This window comes from Lynx rufus, unplaced genomic scaffold (assembly GCF_022079265.1).
Source record: "Lynx rufus isolate CCGP_SWC_20201006 ecotype Redwood Valley unplaced genomic scaffold, mLynRuf1.p SCAF_9, whole genome shotgun sequence".
NCBI classification, from domain to species: Eukaryota; Metazoa; Chordata; class Mammalia; order Carnivora; family Felidae; genus Lynx; species Lynx rufus.
In genome coordinates this window covers 110,884,344-110,904,074 of record NW_025814897.1, presented here as the reverse complement: position 1 = coordinate 110,904,074, position 19,731 = coordinate 110,884,344, and the positions used below count along the sequence as shown (strand labels likewise).

At 62.8% G+C, this 19,731-nt stretch overlaps 1 protein-coding gene across 4 annotated transcripts; it reads right to left on the bottom strand.

The window, feature by feature from the left end:
- Positions 1–728: 728 nt before the first annotated feature.
- On the bottom strand, positions 729–17,024 carry ALDH3B1 (aldehyde dehydrogenase 3 family member B1). 4 transcript variants are annotated; one of them, XM_047070384.1, is made up of 11 exons: positions 16,953–16,998; positions 14,252–14,304; positions 12,169–12,331; positions 9,325–9,435; positions 9,094–9,214; positions 8,515–8,600; positions 7,938–8,019; positions 5,844–6,230; positions 5,381–5,547; positions 2,799–2,898; positions 729–1,443 (listed from the first exon to the last, which is right to left on the bottom strand). In XM_047070384.1, the coding sequence occupies exons 3-11, from the start codon at positions 12,328–12,330 to the stop codon at positions 1,253–1,255; spliced, it is 1,407 nt and encodes a 468-aa protein (XP_046926340.1). In that variant the 5' UTR covers position 12,331; positions 14,252–14,304; positions 16,953–16,998; the 3' UTR covers positions 729–1,252. The 4 variants fall into 4 exon arrangements, with proteins under 4 accessions (XP_046926340.1, XP_046926339.1, XP_046926341.1 ...); XM_047070383.1 differs by lacking the exon at positions 14,252–14,304 and having other exon boundaries at positions 16,953–17,024; XM_047070382.1 differs by lacking the exons at positions 729–1,443; positions 2,799–2,898; positions 16,953–16,998 and adding an exon at positions 2,905–4,063 and having other exon boundaries at positions 14,252–14,436.
- Positions 17,025–19,731: the final 2,707 nt, after the last annotated feature.

Below are 19,731 nucleotides of genomic sequence, written 5' to 3'. Positions count from 1 at the left end.
CCTGTTTCCTCCCAGTGGATTGATTGTGTGGCAGAGGGCCCCCGGAGGTTGCGGGCACCGAGAAGGCCCTTGGGACCGCCTCTGTGTTTTGGGGAGAATTGGGAGGTGGTCATGGAAGGCTTCTTGAATGATGTGATGTCCAGGCTGTCCGCGAGGAGGAACAGGGCAGTCCAAGGGCAGAGCAGGCGTGCCCACGTGCGCGCAGAAGTCCTCCTGAAAAGGAGCACGCCGGGTGTGGGGGCACAGGGCCATGGCGGAGCCCCCCAAGGACTCGTGTGGGTCCTGACTCGGCGGGCCACTGAAGGGACTCAGGCTGAGGGGTGGAACGGTCCAGCTTGGGAAGCTCCTCGGGTGCCCTGAGGTCGGGCCCACGGGGAAAGGGGAGGTGATAGATGGCCCCGGGCCTGGTGTTCCGTGTGTGCATTGGCAGGTTCTACAGCATGATACAACCCTCAGGACTTTTCTCAAAGATGGGACTTGGGAGGTGAGCAGGGAGTGTTGAGCAGGGATCCCCCAGGGTTTAATTTGGTGGGTGAGCGGATGAGGGACCCGTTTCATGGCGTCAGGGCCCCGGAGGGTGAGCAGGACAGGGAAGAGGGTGAGTCCGATGTGGGATGTGGTGAGGGGAAGACACCCAGTCCCGGGGGATGAGACTGCTCAGAACTCCCAAGGGGCTTGAGGGGAGACAGACTGACTCCACGCAAAGGAGGAGACAGGATGCTGGGAGCTTGGGGTCAACAATTCATTTATTAAACTGCAAAATCGAATCCTCATGACGATCTCCAAAGGTGCCAAGACATCACCTCCACTGTGCAGATAGAAAAACAAACTCAGGGAGGGAGGGCAAAGGTTTTTTGCCCAGGGCCTGGGCCACTGCAGGTCTGCGGTGTGGCCTGGACCAGACTCCAGGGCCCCTTCTGCACCCTTCACAGGAAGGGTGGTGACTCAGAGGCATCCCTGTCTGCCGGCCTCTCCCAGGACACAGGTGGCTACATCGGAGGTGGGAGAGGGCAGGTTACTGCCTTGTTTCCCATGCTCCCTCACCGTGGCCCGTCCTAGCTGGGGGGCAGCCAAGGGAGGAGGCTGAGGGCTGGAGGAGAAGGCCCCGGGAGGGAGGAGGGCAAGGCCGGTCCAGGCTGTGGTCTTTTCCTCCTTGTTTGTGAAGCCCAGGCCACATCTCCAGGAGCCTCAGGTGGCAGGGGCAGCGGACTCAGATGAGAGTTGGAGGGACACCCCAGTGCCTGAGGCGGGCTCAGAGCAAGGTACAGCTGCAGCCACGGGTCTCCATGGCCATCAGCAGCACCCTCAGCTTGCGAGGTGAGTAGGGCGGGTAGCGGATGGAGTAGATCTTCTCCATCCCGGGGCAGCGCAGCAGGCAGGCGCGGTGGTGGGAGAAGGTGTCAAAGGAGAACTTGCCGTGGTAGCTGCCCATCCCACTGGCACCTGTACAGGGGCATGGGAGACAGCAGTCAGCCCCTCCCTGGCCAGCCGAGGGGTGTCAGACAGACCTGGGCTCTGCCAGTCACGCACAGTATGACCTCACCTCCGAGCCTCAGTTTCCCCGTGTGTAAAATGGGCTTAGCCCCGAGCCTGCAGCAGCTCACCAGAGGCTGTGGCAAGATAGGTAGACAGTGGTCAAAGGTGTGGATTCTGGAATGACTGCCCAGAGTCGATCCCTGCTCTGAATCAGTTCACCTTGGGCAACTGACTTTGCCTCGGTCTGCTTGCATGTGACATCGGGTGACCATGGCACCCACTTCCTAGAGCTGTGGGGGTCGGGCGGGTGTTCAGGCCCGTGGACGAAGTAAGTCCTGGGGTGTGTTAGGAGTCTGAAGTATCCAGGTGGGGAGGCAGTCAAGGACCAGGCTTCGGCACCGCAAGTCCAGGAGACCCAGGATGGGTGGGGTGGGGGCGGTGAGGGAGGGCTTCCTGGCGGGAGTGAGGTCTGAGGGACGTACAGTTGGCCAGATGAAGAGGCAGGGCTCGGTGTGGGCAAGAGGGGCCCAGGCTTGGGGACAACCCAGCCTTGGAGGTGGGTGGCCTGGGCAGGGCTCAGTGTGGCTGGGGCAGCAGGGAGAGGAGGTGGGAGCAGGACCCCGTTGCCAAGCCGGGAAGAGCTGGGCCTCCGGAAGCTGTGAGTCAGGGCCTTGCTCAATCCTGGGGGCAGTAGCAGGATCAGATTCGCCCCCGGACAGACCGCCCCACTTCCCTGGGGAGGAGGGGCTGGGACTGGAGACGGGCGGGCTAGGTCGGGGCTCCAGGGTCAGTGTCTGGCCCTCCCAGTCCACTGAGGAGGAGGTGGGCTCAGAGAGGGGACGTGGTTGCCCCAGGTCACACAGCCAGTGGGCTTGCTGGGGCCAGCCCTAAGGTTTCCTGCCTCGGAGGCCAGAACTTTGCAGTGGGAATGGGGGCTGCCGGGGCCGGGGATCCCCGCTCACCCGGCTTCCCTCGGGCAGGGAACAGCCCCTGTCTCCTGGGGGAGGGGGTGTCATACCAAGTGCTGGACTGAGGGGACACAGGAAGGGTTAAAGGGGCAGTTGATAGCCTCACCGTGGAATGAAGGGGACACACGAGGTTGCCCCGCGTGAGCTGGTAGGCAGATTCAGAGCCGTGCTGTTGGTGAGAAGGGCAGGGCCAGCGACCACAGTGGGGCTGAGAACCCTGAATTGTGTCTCCATGGGCCCACCCACACGTGTACATGCAGGGACAAGTCTGGAAGGTTTCTTCAGGATGGAGATGTCGGGATGCCCCTCAGTCTGGCAACAGCTAGGGAAGGCGGGGCCGTGCCGGCTACCTACCCACTCCTCCAAAAGGCAGGCTGTCGAGGGTCAAGTGCATGAAGCCATCGTTCCCGCAGAAGCTCCCACTGCTGGTCTGGGCCAGCACTCGCTTGACCACCTGCAAGGGAAGCAGCGATGAGGCCCCGTGGCCGGGCAGCAAGAGGCCACCAGGAAGAGTCTGGCCACCGTGTGAGCCGCAGGGGGATGTGGTCGCATGGCACCCGACACTGAGCCCCCAGCTCGGGACGTGTTTCCTGAGCATCTGCTCCGTGTGGCCCCTGCTGGGGATCCAGGCTTAGAGCCGAGAGGGAGGCGGGAAGCCCAGCGGTCGTCTGGGGACACGGAGAGTTCAGGGTGAAACGCCAGGTCGTCAGGGAGGCGTCCCAGAGGAGGGATGAGCTGCACCTGCGGCATCTCAGGGGGAAAGGGGGCCCCCCAGGCAGAGGGAGGGACAGGTGCAGAGACCCAGGGACTGGCCCACGCGGTGTGCAGCACAGGGAGGACATTGACCCAGGGCGACACAGCCAGATTGGTATTTTAAAAACATTAACTTGGCCCTTGCGTGACTTCAGGAAGATCTTTTCTCTTTAACCTATGGGTGTATTTGAAGAACGAGGGGGAAAGAAGATTAGTAAACGCTAAATAGTCGTTGCCGAAAACTTGGCTGTATTTAGTTTCAACACGTGATCCTTTGCTAATGGCTTGTCTGGACGGTGGGTAGAGCGAACCCCCCCCATCAGGGGCTCAGGAATCACGCGGAGGCCAGCAGCAATCGCGAAAGAAGATGGGACAGGAGTGTCACGGTGCTTCTCGGGGAGTAGGGGCAAGTCACGGGGGCAGCCGAGCCTCATAGGTGTGATTCTCTGTCTCCCAGGCAGTGCTGGGCCTTCAGAAGAGCTTGAAAGTCACTCTGCCAGACAACTCCCTTCCAGAAAACCCGGATTGCATTTTCTAAAGTTCAGTCTTTTAATTTTACGTTTTACCTTATTTTATTTATTGAGAGTGAGCACATGCGAGTGAGCCAGGGGCAGAGAGAGAGAATCCCACGAGGTGCAGAGGGAGTTTGGAGCCCAGAGCGGGGCTTGAGCTCACCCGATGCGGGGCTCGAACTCACGAACCGTGAGATTACGACCTGAGCCGAAGTTGGATGCTTAACTGACTGAGCCACCCAGGCGCCCCACTAAAGTTAATCCCATCCAGGTAAAGCAAGGCTCCTTCGAGGAATGGCTGATTGTAGGGCTGGGCGAGGGAAATACAGGATGAGCCAAAGCACCTTGTAGACCCTGAAAGGAAGGAAATGGTCCGAAGACAGAAGGGTGACTCGATGAATGGAGGGCTGGATGTCTGAGGGACATAGCAGCTCCCACTGCCCAGAGCAGGACAGCTTGAGCAAGGAAACAAGCCAGGTGCTGCCTTGTAACCCAGAGGATAAAGCGGATACGAGCAAGTCCACGCTGATCCAAAGAAGTGATTCCAGAGCGAGACCTTTCTGGCAGATTCCAGGTGATCTGTGCACAGATTCCCCTCCAGCAGGTGGAGCTGAATCACCCCCCTCCCGTGGAAGGGGGGCTAGTGACCGTTCCCAAAGAGGAAGTTCTCTTGGTGGAGACCCCTGGCGGACAAGACCTCGGCCAAGCGGTGAAGGTTAACCTCACCCGCGACGCGTGGGTCCCGCGGATCCCTGATAAGACGGCAGAGGCCAGCCCTCGCCTCCCTGGTAATTCTCTCACGGGCAATACCACAGACCGCTGAAAGCGGGGACGGTGTGCCGGAGACCTTGCCCGTAGCTCTCAAGCTGAGAGATGGTCACAGGCCAGCGGAGCCGTGACAGCTGAATGCAACGTGCGACCCTAGCTCGGATCTTGAGGCTGGAAAGAAAGCTGGCAAAATCCGTATCAAATACGAAGTGGAGTTAACGGTAACGCACCAGCCTCAGCTACTTCGTTTGGACCAACACACGGGCCCTTAAATAAGGACAACTGGTTGTGGGATATAGTGGGACTCCCTGGACTGGCTCTTATCTTCTGTAGATCTAAAATTACTCCAAAATAAAAAGTTTATTGAAAAAAAATCCTGTCCAACCTACGAGGGATCTCGTGGGAGCTGGGCGAGAGGGGAAGGTGGGCCCCAAACTGAGGGCGCCCACCCAGTGCCCTGGAGGCTCCCAGGCTGCCCGCAGCGGGTGAGCCGGTCAGGGGGCGGGGGCTCATTGTCCTGCCTGCGTCGTCTGGTCCGTCACCCTCCACTGTCATTCCACCCCATGCCACGTGTGCTTTCGATGAGCCAGGTGCTGGAAGGGGACCCTTGTCCACCAGCCCAGATAATGAGGAAGACCGAGGTGGGGACTGATAGAGCAGGGACACTGAACCCCGGGGGGAGGTTCTGGGGGCTGCTCTCTAAAGGCCCAGGAGACGGTGGCTTAGATGGGAGGGAGAGGAGGTCTGACTGTCCCAGAGAAACAGGACCCCTCACCCTGCAGTCCCTTTGGTCCACTCCAGTCCTAGAGCCACCTCCCCTCTGCTGCAACCACCCCACCATCCGCTGCTGGCCTCTGTCTCTACCTCTGTCCGACCCCTCCCCAGCCCCACCCGAGCCCCCACCTGTTTGTTGTTGGAGAAGGCGTACAGGGCCAGGGGCTTCTCCCGACGGTTGATGAAGTCGATGGCCTCGTCCAGGCTCCTCACGTTCACGATGGGCAGGATGGGTCCGAAGATCTCCTCCTGCATCACGGGTTCCGTCTCCTCCACGTCCACCAGCACCGTGGGGGCTGCGGGCACAGGGGGCGGCTCAGCCCTGGGGAGGGGGGCCTCGGGCAGGGCTCAGGGACCTTCTGGGGAAGACAGTGTCCCCACGGCCCCCAGGAAGGACCGTGAGGGGTTCTCCAGCCTGGCCGGGGCTGAGGCAGAACGCCCGTGTCTCCCAACGGTCTTCCCAGAGCCGGGGTCCAGGCTAGGTGCGGCCAGTGCAGCCGTGGGAGCCTCGCGGCCCAGACTCGCGGCCCAGGCAGGACCCGCCTCATGGACGGGCCTTCCCACGGGGGTCGTGGCAGGACGGCAGGCTCACCGATGTAGCGCTCGCTCTCGTCGCTCTGGCCGCCAATGGCCACGCGGCCACAGCCCAGCAGGCCTCGGAGCCGCTGGAAGTGCTTGTCGCTGATGATGCGGCCCAGGTTCGGGGAGCTCCGGGGGTCCTCGCCGTAGAAGCGGGTGATGGCGCTCTGCAGGGCGGGCAGCAGCCGCTCCTGCGTGTCAGGGCTGCACAGGACGTAGTCGGGGGCCACGCAGGTCTGGCCGGTGTTGAAGTAGCGGAACCAGGCCAGGCGGTTCGCCACGGTCTGGGGGTCACAGTCGTCGTCCACGTAGCAGGGGTTCTTGCCCCCCAGCTCCAGCGTGACGGGCGTCAGGTGCTTGGCGGCCGCAGACATGACGATCCTGCCCACCCGAGGGCTCCCTGGTGGTGGAAAGAAACCAGAGTGGCCCTCAGTCACCTCAGCCAGGCGGGACGGCCTCAGCCTGGGGATCGGGACCCTTCGAGGAGGGCCCACTCCCCGGAGAGCTGCACCAGGACCCTGCTCACGTCCTCCGCCAGACCAGCCCGAACAACGCAGGGTCTCCGTGGAGTCTGTGCAGGGCTCTGCACGGGGCAGCCAGCCCGGCCCCTGCTCCCTCTCCCGAGCTGCCCGGTCAGGAATCCAGGCGCCCCTTGCCCTGCTTCTGGTCCCAGGCTCACCCTGCCAGCGCCTCTTGCTTCCACGCTGCCCTGCACCCCTCCCCACCTCCCCAGGCTCCTCCAGCACGGACTCTGCTCTGGCCCGAGACCAGACTTCAGCTCCAGGGGCCGGCACCTGGGTCTCCCCCTCCGACCAACATGGCCGTCCTGCCCCCCTCACCACCCACCCTTCCCTCCGCTCCTGACTCTCGGCTGAAGTGGCCACCTGCTTGTCCCCACCTCTCTCCTCTGGCTTGATCTGCAGGGCCTCACAGTCCCCTCCACCCACCTTCCCCCCCCCCCCCCACCCATTCCTCCTTCAGGTCCTCCTGTCTTTCAAAACCATCTCCTTGTCTGGGAGGCCTTCCTGTGAGGTCCTCCCTGTCTGTTGAACCCCGACGAGCTTCCTGTCACAGGCCCTTCCAAGAGATGCTGTTCCTCTCTCTGTCCCCTGTGCCCTCGTTATGACGTGACAGAGTCTGGACAGGGCACGCTCTCTCAGAATGCAGTGAGCAAGTGAACAACACATTCCCCAGGCCATGTGCCGTGACAAAGGCTCCCATGAGTTCATGTGTCCTGGAGACAGACCTGTGACCACCGTCAGATAAGGAAAGGCCCGGAGAAGCCGGGAGGTGGTGGCAGAGTATGTCCGGGTCAGTCTGCCGGCCCCTGCACAAGCTGCCCAGGTTCCTGGCCGCAGTCACGGGGGCCCAAGGCCCAAAACCCGCCGAGCCGCGGCTGGGATGCTAGAAGGAGGACCGCCTCCTCCCGGCTGTCTTCTCGCCCTCACTAGGAATCTGTAGGACCAGCTGAGGACCCTGCCCCCTGCTTCCATAGTCACCCTCCCTGACCGCCGAGGCAGGGGGCCTCTGGGCCCTGTCCTGGGCTTGTGGTAGGGTCTGGGGGGGCAGAAAGGCAGAGACAGCGCTCTCCCTGCTCTGATGTGGACAAAGGGTGCAAGGCAGGAGGCCAGTGAGCAAGATTCCCTCTCTTCCAGAACCTTGGCCAGGTAAGAGTGCCACCTACCTGCCTCCGCGGCTCTTTCACTCAGAGAAACTCCCTCCTGGCCACTTGAAGCCAGGTGGTGTCTGGGCCTCGTGGACACATGTCAGGGAGATGACAAGTGACCTCTGAGAACAATTCGGAGGGCCTGGAAGGAAAATCCAGCCTTCCCCGATCCTGGCCCCAGGGGGTGACCCAGGCTGGGGGCCTCATTTCTTTGTCACTTGGCCTCCAATCCCTCACCTGTCCAGCCCTCCACAAGGCCTCTGGGTTGGTGGGGTCACACGTACAAGGTCCTGAGGCCAGTCGGTGGCACAGAAGGTCGTGGGGGCACAATGAGAGCTCAGCAGGGACAGATGCTGTCCTCTGTGACATTGTGACCAGTGAAGGGGCCTGCGCCAGGGGATAGGACCCAGCCCTCAGACGGTCCCCGGGGGTCAGCCTCACCCGTGAAGAAGATGTAGTCGAACTTGTGCTCCAGCAACTGCCCCGTCTCCTGGGGCCCCCCCAGCACCACGGCAAAGCAGCTCTGTAGGACGGGATGGCAGAGGGATTCCTCTGGGACCCCAGCCCGGAGAACCCAGAGGCTGGCCTGCCTGCGTGGGGCCGCCCCCCTTTGCCTGGCCTGACCCACCAGTTGCCAGGGCTCTAGGTGGACCAGGTGGGACGAAGGTGGGAGCAGGGAGCTGCCCGGGGACACTGGGCACCTGCCAGTTGCAGCCCCACAGGCGCATGGTTAAGAGCCTGGCTGGGGTTTGGGGGAGCGGAGGCTGGGGCGTGGCAAGCAGGGGTGACCAGACGACAGATGGGAGTCCCCAGGGGACAGGCCCCTCAGAGCACAGCTGTGATCCCCACCCCTCTGCTTCACCCAGAGGGAAAGAGGCTGAGGGGTGGTGACCCGGCCATGGCCACACAACCCAGGGGAGGCAGGATTGAGGGTGGAGCTCGGGTCCTGCCCGAGGGGGCCTGCCTGGCCCTGCTCAGCCCAAGGGTAGCTGCTCGGTCCCCTCCCTGCCCGGCTCACCTGGTCCAGGTATCGGGGCAGCACCTCAGCCAGGACCTTCTCGGTGCTCCTGCTGAACTCCGATGGCTTCAGCACCACGCAGTTCCCTGCAGGCCAGGGCAGGGGGAGCGCTGGGAGAGGGGCGGCCCCTCCCGTCCCGCCTCACTCTCCTTTCAGTTGAAGAACCTGGCTCAGAGAGGTGACCGACGGGCCCAAGGCCCCACAGCCCGGGCATGGTGGGCCAGGTGGGAAGCAGGTTTTCTTTTTTTTTTTTTTTCAACGTTTATTTATTTTTGGGACAGAGAGAGACAGAGCATGAACGGGGGAGGGGCAGAGAGAGAGGGAGACACAGAATCGGAAACAGGCTCCAGGCTCTGAGCCATCAGCCCAGAGCCCGACGCGGGGCTCGAACTCACGGACCGCGAGATCGTGACCTGGCTGAAGTCGGACGCTTAACCGACTGCGCCACCCAGGCGCCCCAAGGGAAGCAGGTTTTCTTAGCCAGTCATTGCCGGCTCCCTGCTCACTGGCTCTGTGGGCCGCCACCGTGAGGCCCGAGGGCGGGGACAGCGGCAGCGGGAAGGTGGAAACTGCTCTCACCTGCGGCAAGGGCGCCCACCAGGGGCACGAGGGTCAGGTTCACAGGGTAGTTCCAGGGGGCGATGACAAGCACCAGGCCGAAGGGCTCCTTCCGGATGAAGGCCGAGTCCGGCTGCGTGGCCTGGGCCCCCGCCAGCATGGTGGTGAGTGACGAGGCGTAGAGACCCCCCAGCCGCTCTGTGCCGCCCTCCACCTGGCTGCCTGCCCGCCCTGACCCCCAGGCTGGCTCACCAGATTCTTGGGCACTTTCTCATCCTTCATCCAGGCCCTCAGATTCCTGAGGGCCAAGTTGACCTCTTTCTGGGTGATGCTGATCTCAGACACTTCCGACTCGAAGGCTGACTGCGGGGGAGAGGCCAGGGGACCGGCGTTGGCAGGTGGCCAGAGCCCTGTGGCGGGCACAGCCTCCTCCAAGCAAGCCCTCCTCTTATTTGCTCGTCCATTCATCCACTCAGTGGTCGGTGAATGCTTACAGTGCTCAGGGGCCCCTCCTGTGCCAGGAGCGCAGCCGTGACCGAATGCACGGACAGCCTGATGACTCGGACAGAGCCGATGTTGTAGAGGAACAGCCAACATGCTAGGGAGAACACTGATGTGACAAGAGCAAGGGAAGGCGAAACGCGGTAAGAGGGAGAGACTGCTGGAGCATAGGTGTGACGGGGGGGGGGGGGCGCTGCGAGTGCATAAGCGTGTGTGCTTGTGTGCGTACGTATGTGTGTTTGCTTTGCTTTATACCAGATAGTCAGCGCTGGCCTCGGAGATGCGGGGACATTTGAGCAGCGAAGATAGGGAGGAAGGGAGCCAGCCCAAGGAGACCTGGAGGCAGAATCTTCCAGGCAAAGGGCACAGCATGTGCAAAGGCCCTGAGGCGGGTGCAGGCTGGCTATGTTCCTGCTAAACAAAGAGCAGAGTGGGTGAGGTGATGGGCCCAGGCAACGGGGGCGAGGACTGTCGAGCAGAGCAGGGACACGATCTAATTCAACTGTCGGTGTGGCCGCGCTGTGGCCCGCCGTGTGGCTATCAGTCTGCAGGGGAACACCGGGGACAGATGTCCCCGGGTAATTGTGGATAGTTCCACAGCCCAGGGGACAGGGCAGGAGTGAGAGAGAGGCAAAAATCAACAGGGGGATTATTGTCCTGATTTCTGCCTGTGGGTATGTCTGTTCCACTCCTGCCGGGGAGAAGAGACCCGGCCGAGGGCTACAGGACCTGGAGGCCCATGGCCTGGGATACAGAGTCAGGCTGTCCTGATGCCCGAGACCCGGCTGTTACAGTGCAAGCTCTCCCCCGCTAGAATCGAGAGGGGCGAGCCTGAGGTGTGCCAGGACAGTCCAGAGAGTGAACTGAAGCCTGTCCGGGGTCACTCAACGAGCCAGGGGCAAGGCCAGGCAGGGCCAGAGCTGAGCCTTGAGGAAGAAGGAGCCGGGACCTTGGGGGACAGAACCACAGACACCAGCGCCGCTAGGAGCTGAGCCTGGTTCAGGCACGCCTTCCGCTAAGCCCGTGTCCAAAGCTCACGTTCCTGCCCAGCAAGGTGGCCCTTGACCTGAGCGAGGTCTGGACCAGTTTATGAGCAGTCTGGACCCAGCTGAACTTTGGAAGAGGAGGCTGTTTTCAGCCAGGGCTGTGTGCCCTGAGGCAAGAACGTGCCCTCTCTGAGCCTCCCGTGGGGATGACTGGGGGTGACTGTCCCTACCTGGAAGGACTGTCGGGGGTGAAATGAGAGAATTGGTTCAGGGAAGGCAGGGCAGATGCTGTCTGCCAGAAGGGTCAGGGACAGGATTGATTTTCTGTGGAGTTGGAATGAGAGGCAGTAGGTAAAATCTGAGCCCGAGGGAGAGAAGGGACCAGATAGACAGGTCAGGTCTCACAGAGGCGGCCAGGCCGGGCCAGCAGGTGGGCGGTGGCTGAGGCCCACTGGGGGTGGGAGATGTGAGCCCCTCCATCCTGGACCAGGCCCAGGGAGTGGGACACTTCCCACAGGAGGCAAAGCTGGGCCCCTCAGGCAAGGGCACACCAAGGGGGGGGTGGTCTGGCACGCCGGTTGCACAGAGAGACGGATGATTCCAGAAATGGCCGGCAAGGAAGCCTGGGCCTCACCTGGCTACAGTCCCAGCGCATCCTGGTTAATCGCAGGTTGGGGACGCTGAGAAACGGAACAGGCATCGCCAGGCCACACCCTCAACATGAGTCCTTGTGGCCACACTTTGCCGTCCCCAAAGGACGGGGGTGCCCTGATCCATGACCCCGAGTGCCGTGAGGCACTATTCTCCATGTCTCTGCTCAAATGCCATCTTCTTGGGGGAACTGTCCCTGACCTCCTGACCTCCACATAGAAGACAGCACCCTGATCCTGGTCCTCTCCCGCCCCCTTCGCCCCGGGAGGGTCTCTCCATCCAACAGGCTATACAATTATTTATTTATTGTTCTGTGCCTCCCTCTAGAAGGCCAGCTCCCTGGGCACAGGGACTTTGTTTTTTACCCTGTTGTACCCCCAGAGCCTAGAACGGTGTACCTGGCACATAGTAGGTCCTCATTAAATAGTTGTGGAGTGGGTGAAGAAATGAGCGGATGGCCCTGCAGAAGAGGCCCTCCAGGCACAGGGAAGGGGGTGGGGCTTGATGGGCTTTTAGTTTCCCTTCCTGGGTGCCTAGAGGATGCCACTGTCCCCTCCCATTTATCCTGGCCTCCCCAGCCCTGCTCCCCCAGCCCCGCCCCCCCTTCCCATCCTTGCCCCCCAGCCCTGCTCCCCCTCCCATCCTTGCCCCCCAGCCCCGCCCCCTTCCCATCCTTGCCCCCCATCCCTGCTCCCCTTCCCATCCTTGCCCCCTATCCCTGCTCCCCCGGCCCTGCCCCCCCTTCCCATCCTTGCCCCCCAGCCCTGCTCCCCCAGCCCCACCCCCTTCCCACCCTTGCCCCCCCTTCCCATCCTTGCTCCCCAGCCCTGCCCCCCCTTCCCATCCTTGCCCCCCCCTTCCCATCCTTGCTCCCCAGCCCTGCCCCCCCTTCCCATCCTTGCCCCCCATCCCTGCTCCCCCAGTCCTGCCCTCTCACCCCCGCCCCGCCCCCCCTCACCTTGTGCAGGTCCTGCGCCAGCGCGTCCCGCAGAAGCTGCTTGTGTTCCTGCAGGAAGCGGCCCAGGCCCCTGAGCTGCGCCGCCCGGAACTCGGCCGGCCGCGTCCGCCCTGCGCTGAAGGCCTCCCGCAGCCGCCTCAGCGTGTCCGCGAAGGGGTCCATCCTGCGGGGAGGGGGCGGCGTGGGCCGGGGCTCCCCCACCCTCACGGCCGGTCCCCCGCCCCCGGCCCTGGCCGCAGCCACGAGGGCTCAGGACGCTCCCGCAGGGACACACGTGTAGCCCCAGAGGGCCCGGGCTGCCCCCGCGCGCACACGCACACCACGCGGGGCACACTCACGTACACGCGTACAGTCACGCACCCCAACAGGCTCACAGTCCCCTCCCTCTGGCCAGGGGGCAGGAGAGCCCTGGACCTTGAGGTGCAGGACGGGGCGTGGGCTCGGGAACAGCCACCCCACTGCCGCTAAGGGTGGGCAGGCAGCCAGGGGACCCGCTTTCTCCTGCCCCCAGGCCGCGCCCCCGTCCCACCCTGGTGCCCCTCGGGGAGATGGGGCAGCCCTCGTCCCTGCCAGGCCTGCACGGAGTAACCAGGAGGAGTTTGGTAAGTAGAGGGGCGGTCCACCAACAGCCACCGTGGCCGTCACTGTGGGACGGTCCAGACACAGAATGCACTGTCCCCTCCGGCTCCTAGCCTGGGGAGGCCAGGCTGGCTGGTGGCGGCTCAGGGGGCTGAGTGACCTGGGCAGCGGCCACTTCTGTGCCCCGTCCCCGGTGCCAGGGATGGAAGAGCAGAGAACAGTGGGGCGCAAGGGCTGAGGGGCAGTGACGCTGCCCTGAGTGACAGCCACAGTCCCCCGGGCCCCCGCCTGTTTACTCGAAGCTCATCGGAGGAACACGGTGACGCACTCACTTCTTGCCCTGGTGCCAAGGACCCGTGGGGACCCTTTCCGCCTGCCCGCTCTGACTCGCTTCCCTTCAGGTCTCAGCTTGACTAATGCCTCCTCTAGGCAGCCTGCCCTGATTATTCCTTCACGCAAGGAGTGGGTTTCACCCTCTCTGCCCCCCGGCCCCTCTCTGCCTGCCTCCCTGAGTTCGGTCCCGGTGCCCCAATCTCCTCATCTGTTAGGGGGTCATGGGAGCGCCCGCCAGCTGACACGGTGCTTCTCAAGGATGAGACCGTGCTGTCCAGTTCTGAGCCCAGGGCTGGACATCCGTGCACCCGAGGCTGCCAGCTACGGTTAAGGGGCTACCCCACGGCCCTCGGTTTTCTGGAATGCTCCGTAGTCCTGAGAGCCGAGCCTGCTCCAGCCAATTGGATGGCCCAGCCCATAGGGCGTTCTGTGCTGAGAGCCTGGCTGGATCCCTAGGCGTGAGGGGGGCCAGACTGACCCCACAGGCCTCCTGCTCCGATTGAGATTAACTGAGCAGTTGCCTGGGGCACAAGGCAGGCCCCATGGCCCCCAGAGAGGGTGACAGTGTAGCAGAAAGGGGACATTCTCAGAGCCCCTCTCGGTCTCGGCCTTGACCCCCAGACCCCGCCCTCCATCTTGGCCCGTGCCAAGACCCAGGAGCCGAGAGCCCTGCCTGCCATCTGGGCTTGTCCCCTGGCCGAGACTCATACTGGCCTTGTGACCCCGGGCAGCTAACTCAAATCTCTGCCTCAATTTCCTTGTCTGTAAAGTGGGGACGATAATGGCACTTGCCACCATCCTGATGGCTAAATGGCATAAAGCCATGTAGAGCGCTGGCCACTGGCCACGTGCTGCACGCTCAAGAAAGGCCAGCGGTGGTTATGGTTACTAAGTACCTATCAAACATTTCTTTCTCTCCACCCTCCGCCACTCCCTTCTCTGTCTCGCTCACACCTTCGGACCCCCGCTGACGGATGTCGAGGGCAAAGCACAGCACCCACCCCCCCCCCCATGCCTTTTCATAACAGCGTGTGAAGAACCCACAAAAATGTAAGGCAGGTAACTAGAATGGCACAGGTCTGGGCAAGTGAGGGGCAGGGAGCTCCGTGGGGGTGCAGCTCTGGATGGAACATTCCAGCAGCCTCTCTTGGCAACACTGAGGTCAACTCACCTGATAGCATCCCCAGCAGGTTGGTCACTCTGGACTGAGGGACCGAGGGGTGCCTGTTGGGGGATGGGAAGCTGGGCACAACCCAGGCGTGCAAAGGAGCCCAGGCCACCTTCTGCCTGGGATCTGCGGGACCCTGGGCCTGTGACCTCACAAAGGACACCCAGATGAGGGGGTTCGTGTATCGGGCTGGGCTGGAGTCCTTGAGCCCACCCTGTCCCCCGCCCCTCACCCCCAGGGTACATCTGACGCTGTGGAGGCTCGTAAGGGTGCTGAATCACATTTCCTGTGCCTGTGTGACTCATCTGACCACCGTGACAGCCTGCTGAGGGCATTGTCCTCTCCCGCAACGAGAGGGATACCTGGGCCCAGAGACGGCAAGGAGGTGGCCCGAGACCGCTTAGCTTCTTTACATTGAAAACTGGAATCAGGGGCGCCTGGATGGCGCAGTCGGTCAAGTGGCTGACTTCAGCCAGGTCACGATCTCGCGGTCCGTGAGTTCGAGCCCCGCGTCAGGTTCTGGGCTGATGGCTCAGAGCCTGGAGCCTGTTTCCGATTCTGTGTCTCCCTCTCTCTCTGCCCCTCCCCCGTTCATGCTCTGTCTCTCTCTGTCCCAAAAATAAATAAACGTTGAAAAAAAAAATTTAAAAAAAAAAAAAAGAAAACTGGAATCCAGGGGCGCCTGGGTGGCTCAGTCGGTTAAGCGGCCGACTTCGGCTCAGGTCATGATCTCACGGTCCGTGAGTTCGAGCCCCGCATCAGGCTCTGGGCTGATGGCTCAGAGCCTGGAGCCTGTTTCAGATTCTGTGTCTCCCTCTCTCTCTGCCCCTCCCCTGTTCATGCTCTGTCTCTCTCCGTCTCAAAAATAAATAAACGTTAAAAAAAAAAAAAAGAAAACTGGAATCCGGAGGAATCCAGAGGAACACAGGGCTGCCACCATGCACCCTTCATCCCCTGCGTGGCCGGGTGGGGAGCAGGGTAGCCCGACCCCTGGGGAGAGGGGACGCCTCGGGGGCTGGCCTGAACTACAGATGCAGGGCCCGGCAGGCGGGCTGTGTGGCTGGGCTCGGGAGGGGCCTTTGAGGGGGACCAGGCGTGCTGTTTGCTCCCATTCCCTGCCTCCTTGCTGTTCCTGCCGGCCCCCACCCTGCTTCCCCCTCTGGTCCCCTCGGGCTCGGTGCTGAGGGCCCCACTTTCAACTACCCACTCGGCCGCATCTGTTCCTGACCTGATGCTTCTGGGTGAGGGCGGCAGGGGGTGGGGTGGTGGGAGTTGCTACATCAGTTGATGATGACACCAATAAGCGGATGGCCTGGAGGCCGGGGGAGGACAAGCCGCGGTGCCGACCCCACTCTCCTCCCACCCCAGCCTCTGCCCGCTCTGTCAGTCTTTCTGCCTCAGTTTCCTCGGCGGTCCCAGAGGCCTCCTAAGGGCATCCTTTTGGTATAACGTGTCAGGGCCCGATGACCCGGGGTCGGGATCCTGGCAGTCCTGTTTGTTGGCTAGGAATCCTCGGGCGGGTGGCTCGGCTTTTCTGTGGCTCACCTTCCCCACCTGTGAAATGGGGATGGTTCCTGTAGCTGCCCCGTGGTTGGGAGAACTCGGGCGCGCAGTGTTCCGTGCAGGGCCGAGCCCTGTGAGTGCTCGGCGACTATGGCCCTGCAGGATTGTTATTCAGACGGACTGTGAAGGACACCTGTGCCAGCTTCAGGGCGGAGACCCCGGGGGAGGAGCCCGAGGAGACCTTGGCCCAGTGCGGGCACCAGGGAGGCAAGAGCCACGTAGGGGCAGGGATATGGAACTGGCCACGGTGACAGAGATAAACGTGGTGGTCTGAGGGCCTGGGGGACCCCGATCAGGCTGCCGGAGGCAGACGTCACAGGGCCGGCCTTGGTGACCCCGTAGGTCCTAATAGCCCAGATCTCCCCTTGTAGCCTGAGCTGGATTTTCATAGGCTCTCCAGAAGCTCTGGCAGAGTCCCCTCCCTATAATGGGGACCAAAGGAACTGGGGACCAACCCTTGGCCTGTGGGCTGAGCCAACCCCAGCCCCACCCTACAGAGAGGTCGGGCTACCCGTTCCCCCGATGCGAACAATGTCCCTCTGAGAATCAGTCCCTCCTCGAGGCCGGGTGGGTCTGGTGGTCCCACCTTCCTGGACTCTGGCAGAGCCCGTTCCCAAGGATGAGACGTCCCAGAACCACTGGGTACCCCTGCCCCAGCACCGGGCACGCACAGCAGTGCCCAGGAAATACGTGTTGCCAGGTGGATGCTTGACGCCCCCACCCCTTCCCCAATTCACTCCCCCCCGCCCAAGGATGGGATTCCCTCCCGGGGCAGCCAGGACCGGAGCTGGGGCCCTCGGACCCATAAAAGATGCGCAGTAACACCAGCGAGAGGAAGACGGTGGTCCGGCTCCCACAAAAGGAGGGTGCCTGCTGACCACCAGCCTCGGGAACCCCAGAGCCTCTCCTTGGCCCCTCCCTTTCCCGCTCTCATTCTTAGATCGGGGCAGAGGGAAGTTCCTCCCTCCTTCCCCTTTCTCCCCAGGCAGTCAGGAAGACAAAGCCAGCCTGTGTCGTGTGGCCGTGAGTGGCCAGGCCTGCCCAGGCAGCCGGCAACCTGGAGTCCCCGAGCGAGCCCTCCAGCCGGGGCCCTGGCCCTGGCTGCCGGCTGCTCCAACCCCACCTCCCTGGGACATCGTACCTGAGGCCCTGCCAAGCTGCCCTTCCTCCTGGCCGTCCCTGCTCTGCCTTGCTGCCCTGTCGTTTATGAATCACGAGCCCTTATGAAATGTCCGAGGCTGGGCCAGCCCCTGGGGCGGGGCCGCCCTGGCCTCCTGCCTGACTTTGGCTCTGCGCCAGCTGGGAGCTGCAGCCTGAGATTTCACCACCTCCTCAGGGGCCTCTGGAGCCTCTCCTGGACCACAGAGAAGGAGTCAGGCAGGGCCCAAAGAAGGCCAGCACGAGGCCAGGGCCACACCGTAATTCTTTAGGGAGCTCTGATCGGAGGGGTCCAGCCCAAGGTCTGGTGAGCAGGGACCCAGGCCCAGGAGGAGGAGGAGGAGGAGAGCCCAGGGCAGTGACCCTGGGAATTATGGTGTGGGGTGGGGGTCCAGTAGTCCGGAATCACAGGGAAAGCCCTGCCCCCACACCACCCCCCAGCCCCTGCGAGCGTCAGATTTTCCATGTGCAAAACGAAGAGACCAGCGTCAAAGATGGCTGGAGTCCAGAAAGACGATCGCAGGGCTCACGCCCGCCGACCCCTCCACTCCCTAGCTCTCCCCATCTTGTCGTGTCTGTCAACACCACCTCATCCAGCACCGCCTCACGGAACAATATGTCACCCTGCAACCTGACATTTTACGGCGAGAAAACACGACCCTCGAGAGGGGACAGGACTTGACCACCCAGGGCAAGAATGTCAGGGCCGGGACCCACACTGGAAGCTTGTGGCTCTGGAGCAGAGGGGCCGTGTCGTCCCCAGATGTCCCCTATCGCCTCCTTGGGGAAGAGCGCCACCCTCTGCCCTCGAGGACAGCTGTCATGACGTGTCCCCATGGTGGTTCCTGTGAGTTTGCTCCTCTGGCACCTGAGCTGTGCCGAGGGGGATGGTTCCCGAGCAGCTCCTGGTGTCAGACAGCCAGGCGATTAGGTTACAGGTGCGGGGGCAGGAGCATCCTTTGTGCCACCGCCCCGGGCCCGGGCCCTGGGCCCACCGCTGCCTCTCTGCCTCGGTGCATTGGGTCTGCCCGGGATCCTGGCCTGGGGCCCCTGGGCCGACCCGGCACCTGGGAGTCTCCTCACCTCCCTGCCCTCCCCGCTGCCCCTGCCTACCTGGGGGGCCGGAGAGGTCTCCTGGCCCACACCCGCTCTGGTCCCTGGAGGCTTCAGCCAGCTGGGACGGGGGTGACGGGCCGCGGGGCCCCGTCCTCGGTGTGGGATGGAGCCCCCGGCCGCTGCCTGTCACGTGGCTCAGCATGTGACAGCCCTGCCCTGCTGTCTGGAGCGGAGCCAGGCAAAGGCAGAGGCAGAGCCGGCACCAGGCGGGGCTGGGCTGGGGCTGAGCCTCACAGCCCCGAGTCAGGAACCGGGCCCAGAGAGGGGCAGCCGCTGGCCTAAGGCTACACAGCAAATCAGGGACCCGCCTGGGGAAGTACTGGTGGGTGAGATGGGTGTTGCAGGATCCTGAAGGGACCCTCCCTGGCCAGGGATCGCTTTGCAGGGGCTACCCGTGGACTTGTCACGAATTCAGGAACAGCGTGGGACATCTCCAAAGAGGCCTGACCCCCGGCACAGGCGTCCCAACCTGGCCTGGGAGCCTGAGTGGGCACTGCCTGTCGGGGAGGAACGGGTTCCAGCCCTCTCCCCTCTCTGGGTTGGATGCCTCTACTGGTCCTCGAGGTTCCAGGTCCTCAGGGGTCTGGAGGTCATGTCTGTGTTGTGGAAACCTCGAGATAAATGGGGAGAGGTCTGCGTGGGGGTCCACCGAGAGGCGCGCTTAGGGCCAGCTCTGGTTCGTGACAGACTCTGCCAAGGACCCGGGTGGGGTGGACGTTGGGGGAGCACGGAGGTTGGAAGAGGGGACACAGAGGCCCTCACTCGCCCTGCCCTTTGACAGCTCCTCTGGGTTTTAGTTTGGAGGCTTGGATGAAATGACCTTCATCCTTTGGCCCCCTTCTCCAGGGTAGAGAGGTGGGGGAGGGTGGGCTGGCCACGGGGGGGGGGGGTGGTGATGGCATCGGGCAGACTCATTAATTCACTCATTCATTCCCCTCCTCCCTCCCTCAGACACCCGGTGAGCCTGGTGCACGGGGCCTCAGGCCTGCTCAAGAGCACAGCCCTGCCTGGCCTGCTGACAGACTCCGGCCGGGCTCCTTGGCCCACCTGTAAGCGGCTTGAGCCGGTCATGGCCCCTCTGGGCCTTCGCTTCCACCCCCCAGCCCCCCTTGTGAAACGGGGCTGACTCTTCCTGCCTCGTGGGCTGCCAAGAAGATGAAACAGAAGCCCATTTGGAAACACCCGGTATACAGTAGGTGCTCAATAGGCACGGATGCCTTTCTGCCCCTTTCCCACCCTCCTGAGGCCGTGGCCACCCCTGCTCTTGTCCCTGAGGCCCTTCCTTCCTTGTCTCTGCCTTAGAGGCGAGACTACCCTGGCTCCTCTCTCCGTGCCCCCCCCCCGCCCCCCCAGCTTCCCCTCAGAAACCAGGAGGACCCATTCCAGGGGCAGAGTTAGAAGCCGCTGGTGCTAACTTGTCACCAAGGGCCAGCACGCACTCAGCAAACCTGGACTAAGCACCTACGGTATGCTAGGCCCCGAGCCGGGCGCTCAACGCAAATTCTCACATAAGTCTCAGACATTATGGTCCTAGCTTTGCAGGACAGACAACAGGCTCAGAGAGGTGCAGTGGCCAGGACAGGCCCACACAGCAAGAGTGACAGATGGGGACTCCAGTCCAGCCAGGCCTGTCTCCCTGGCCCACA

What these genes read in the sequence shown, in the direction of transcription:
- ALDH3B1 (XM_047070383.1), bottom strand. Translation starts at nt 12,330, where the DNA reads ATGGACCCCTTCGCGGACACGCTGAGGCGGCTGCGGGAGGCCTTCAGC. An exon ending in GGTGGGCGCCCTTGCCGCAG is followed by an intron (nt 8,601 to 9,093) that starts GTGAGAGCAGTT and finishes CCTGGCCTGCAG; the next exon opens with GGAACTGCGTGGTGCTGAAG. An exon ending in CGAGAGCGAGCGCTACATCG is followed by an intron (nt 5,548 to 5,843) that starts GTGAGCCTGCCG and finishes CTGTGCCCGCAG; the next exon opens with CCCCCACGGTGCTGGTGGAC.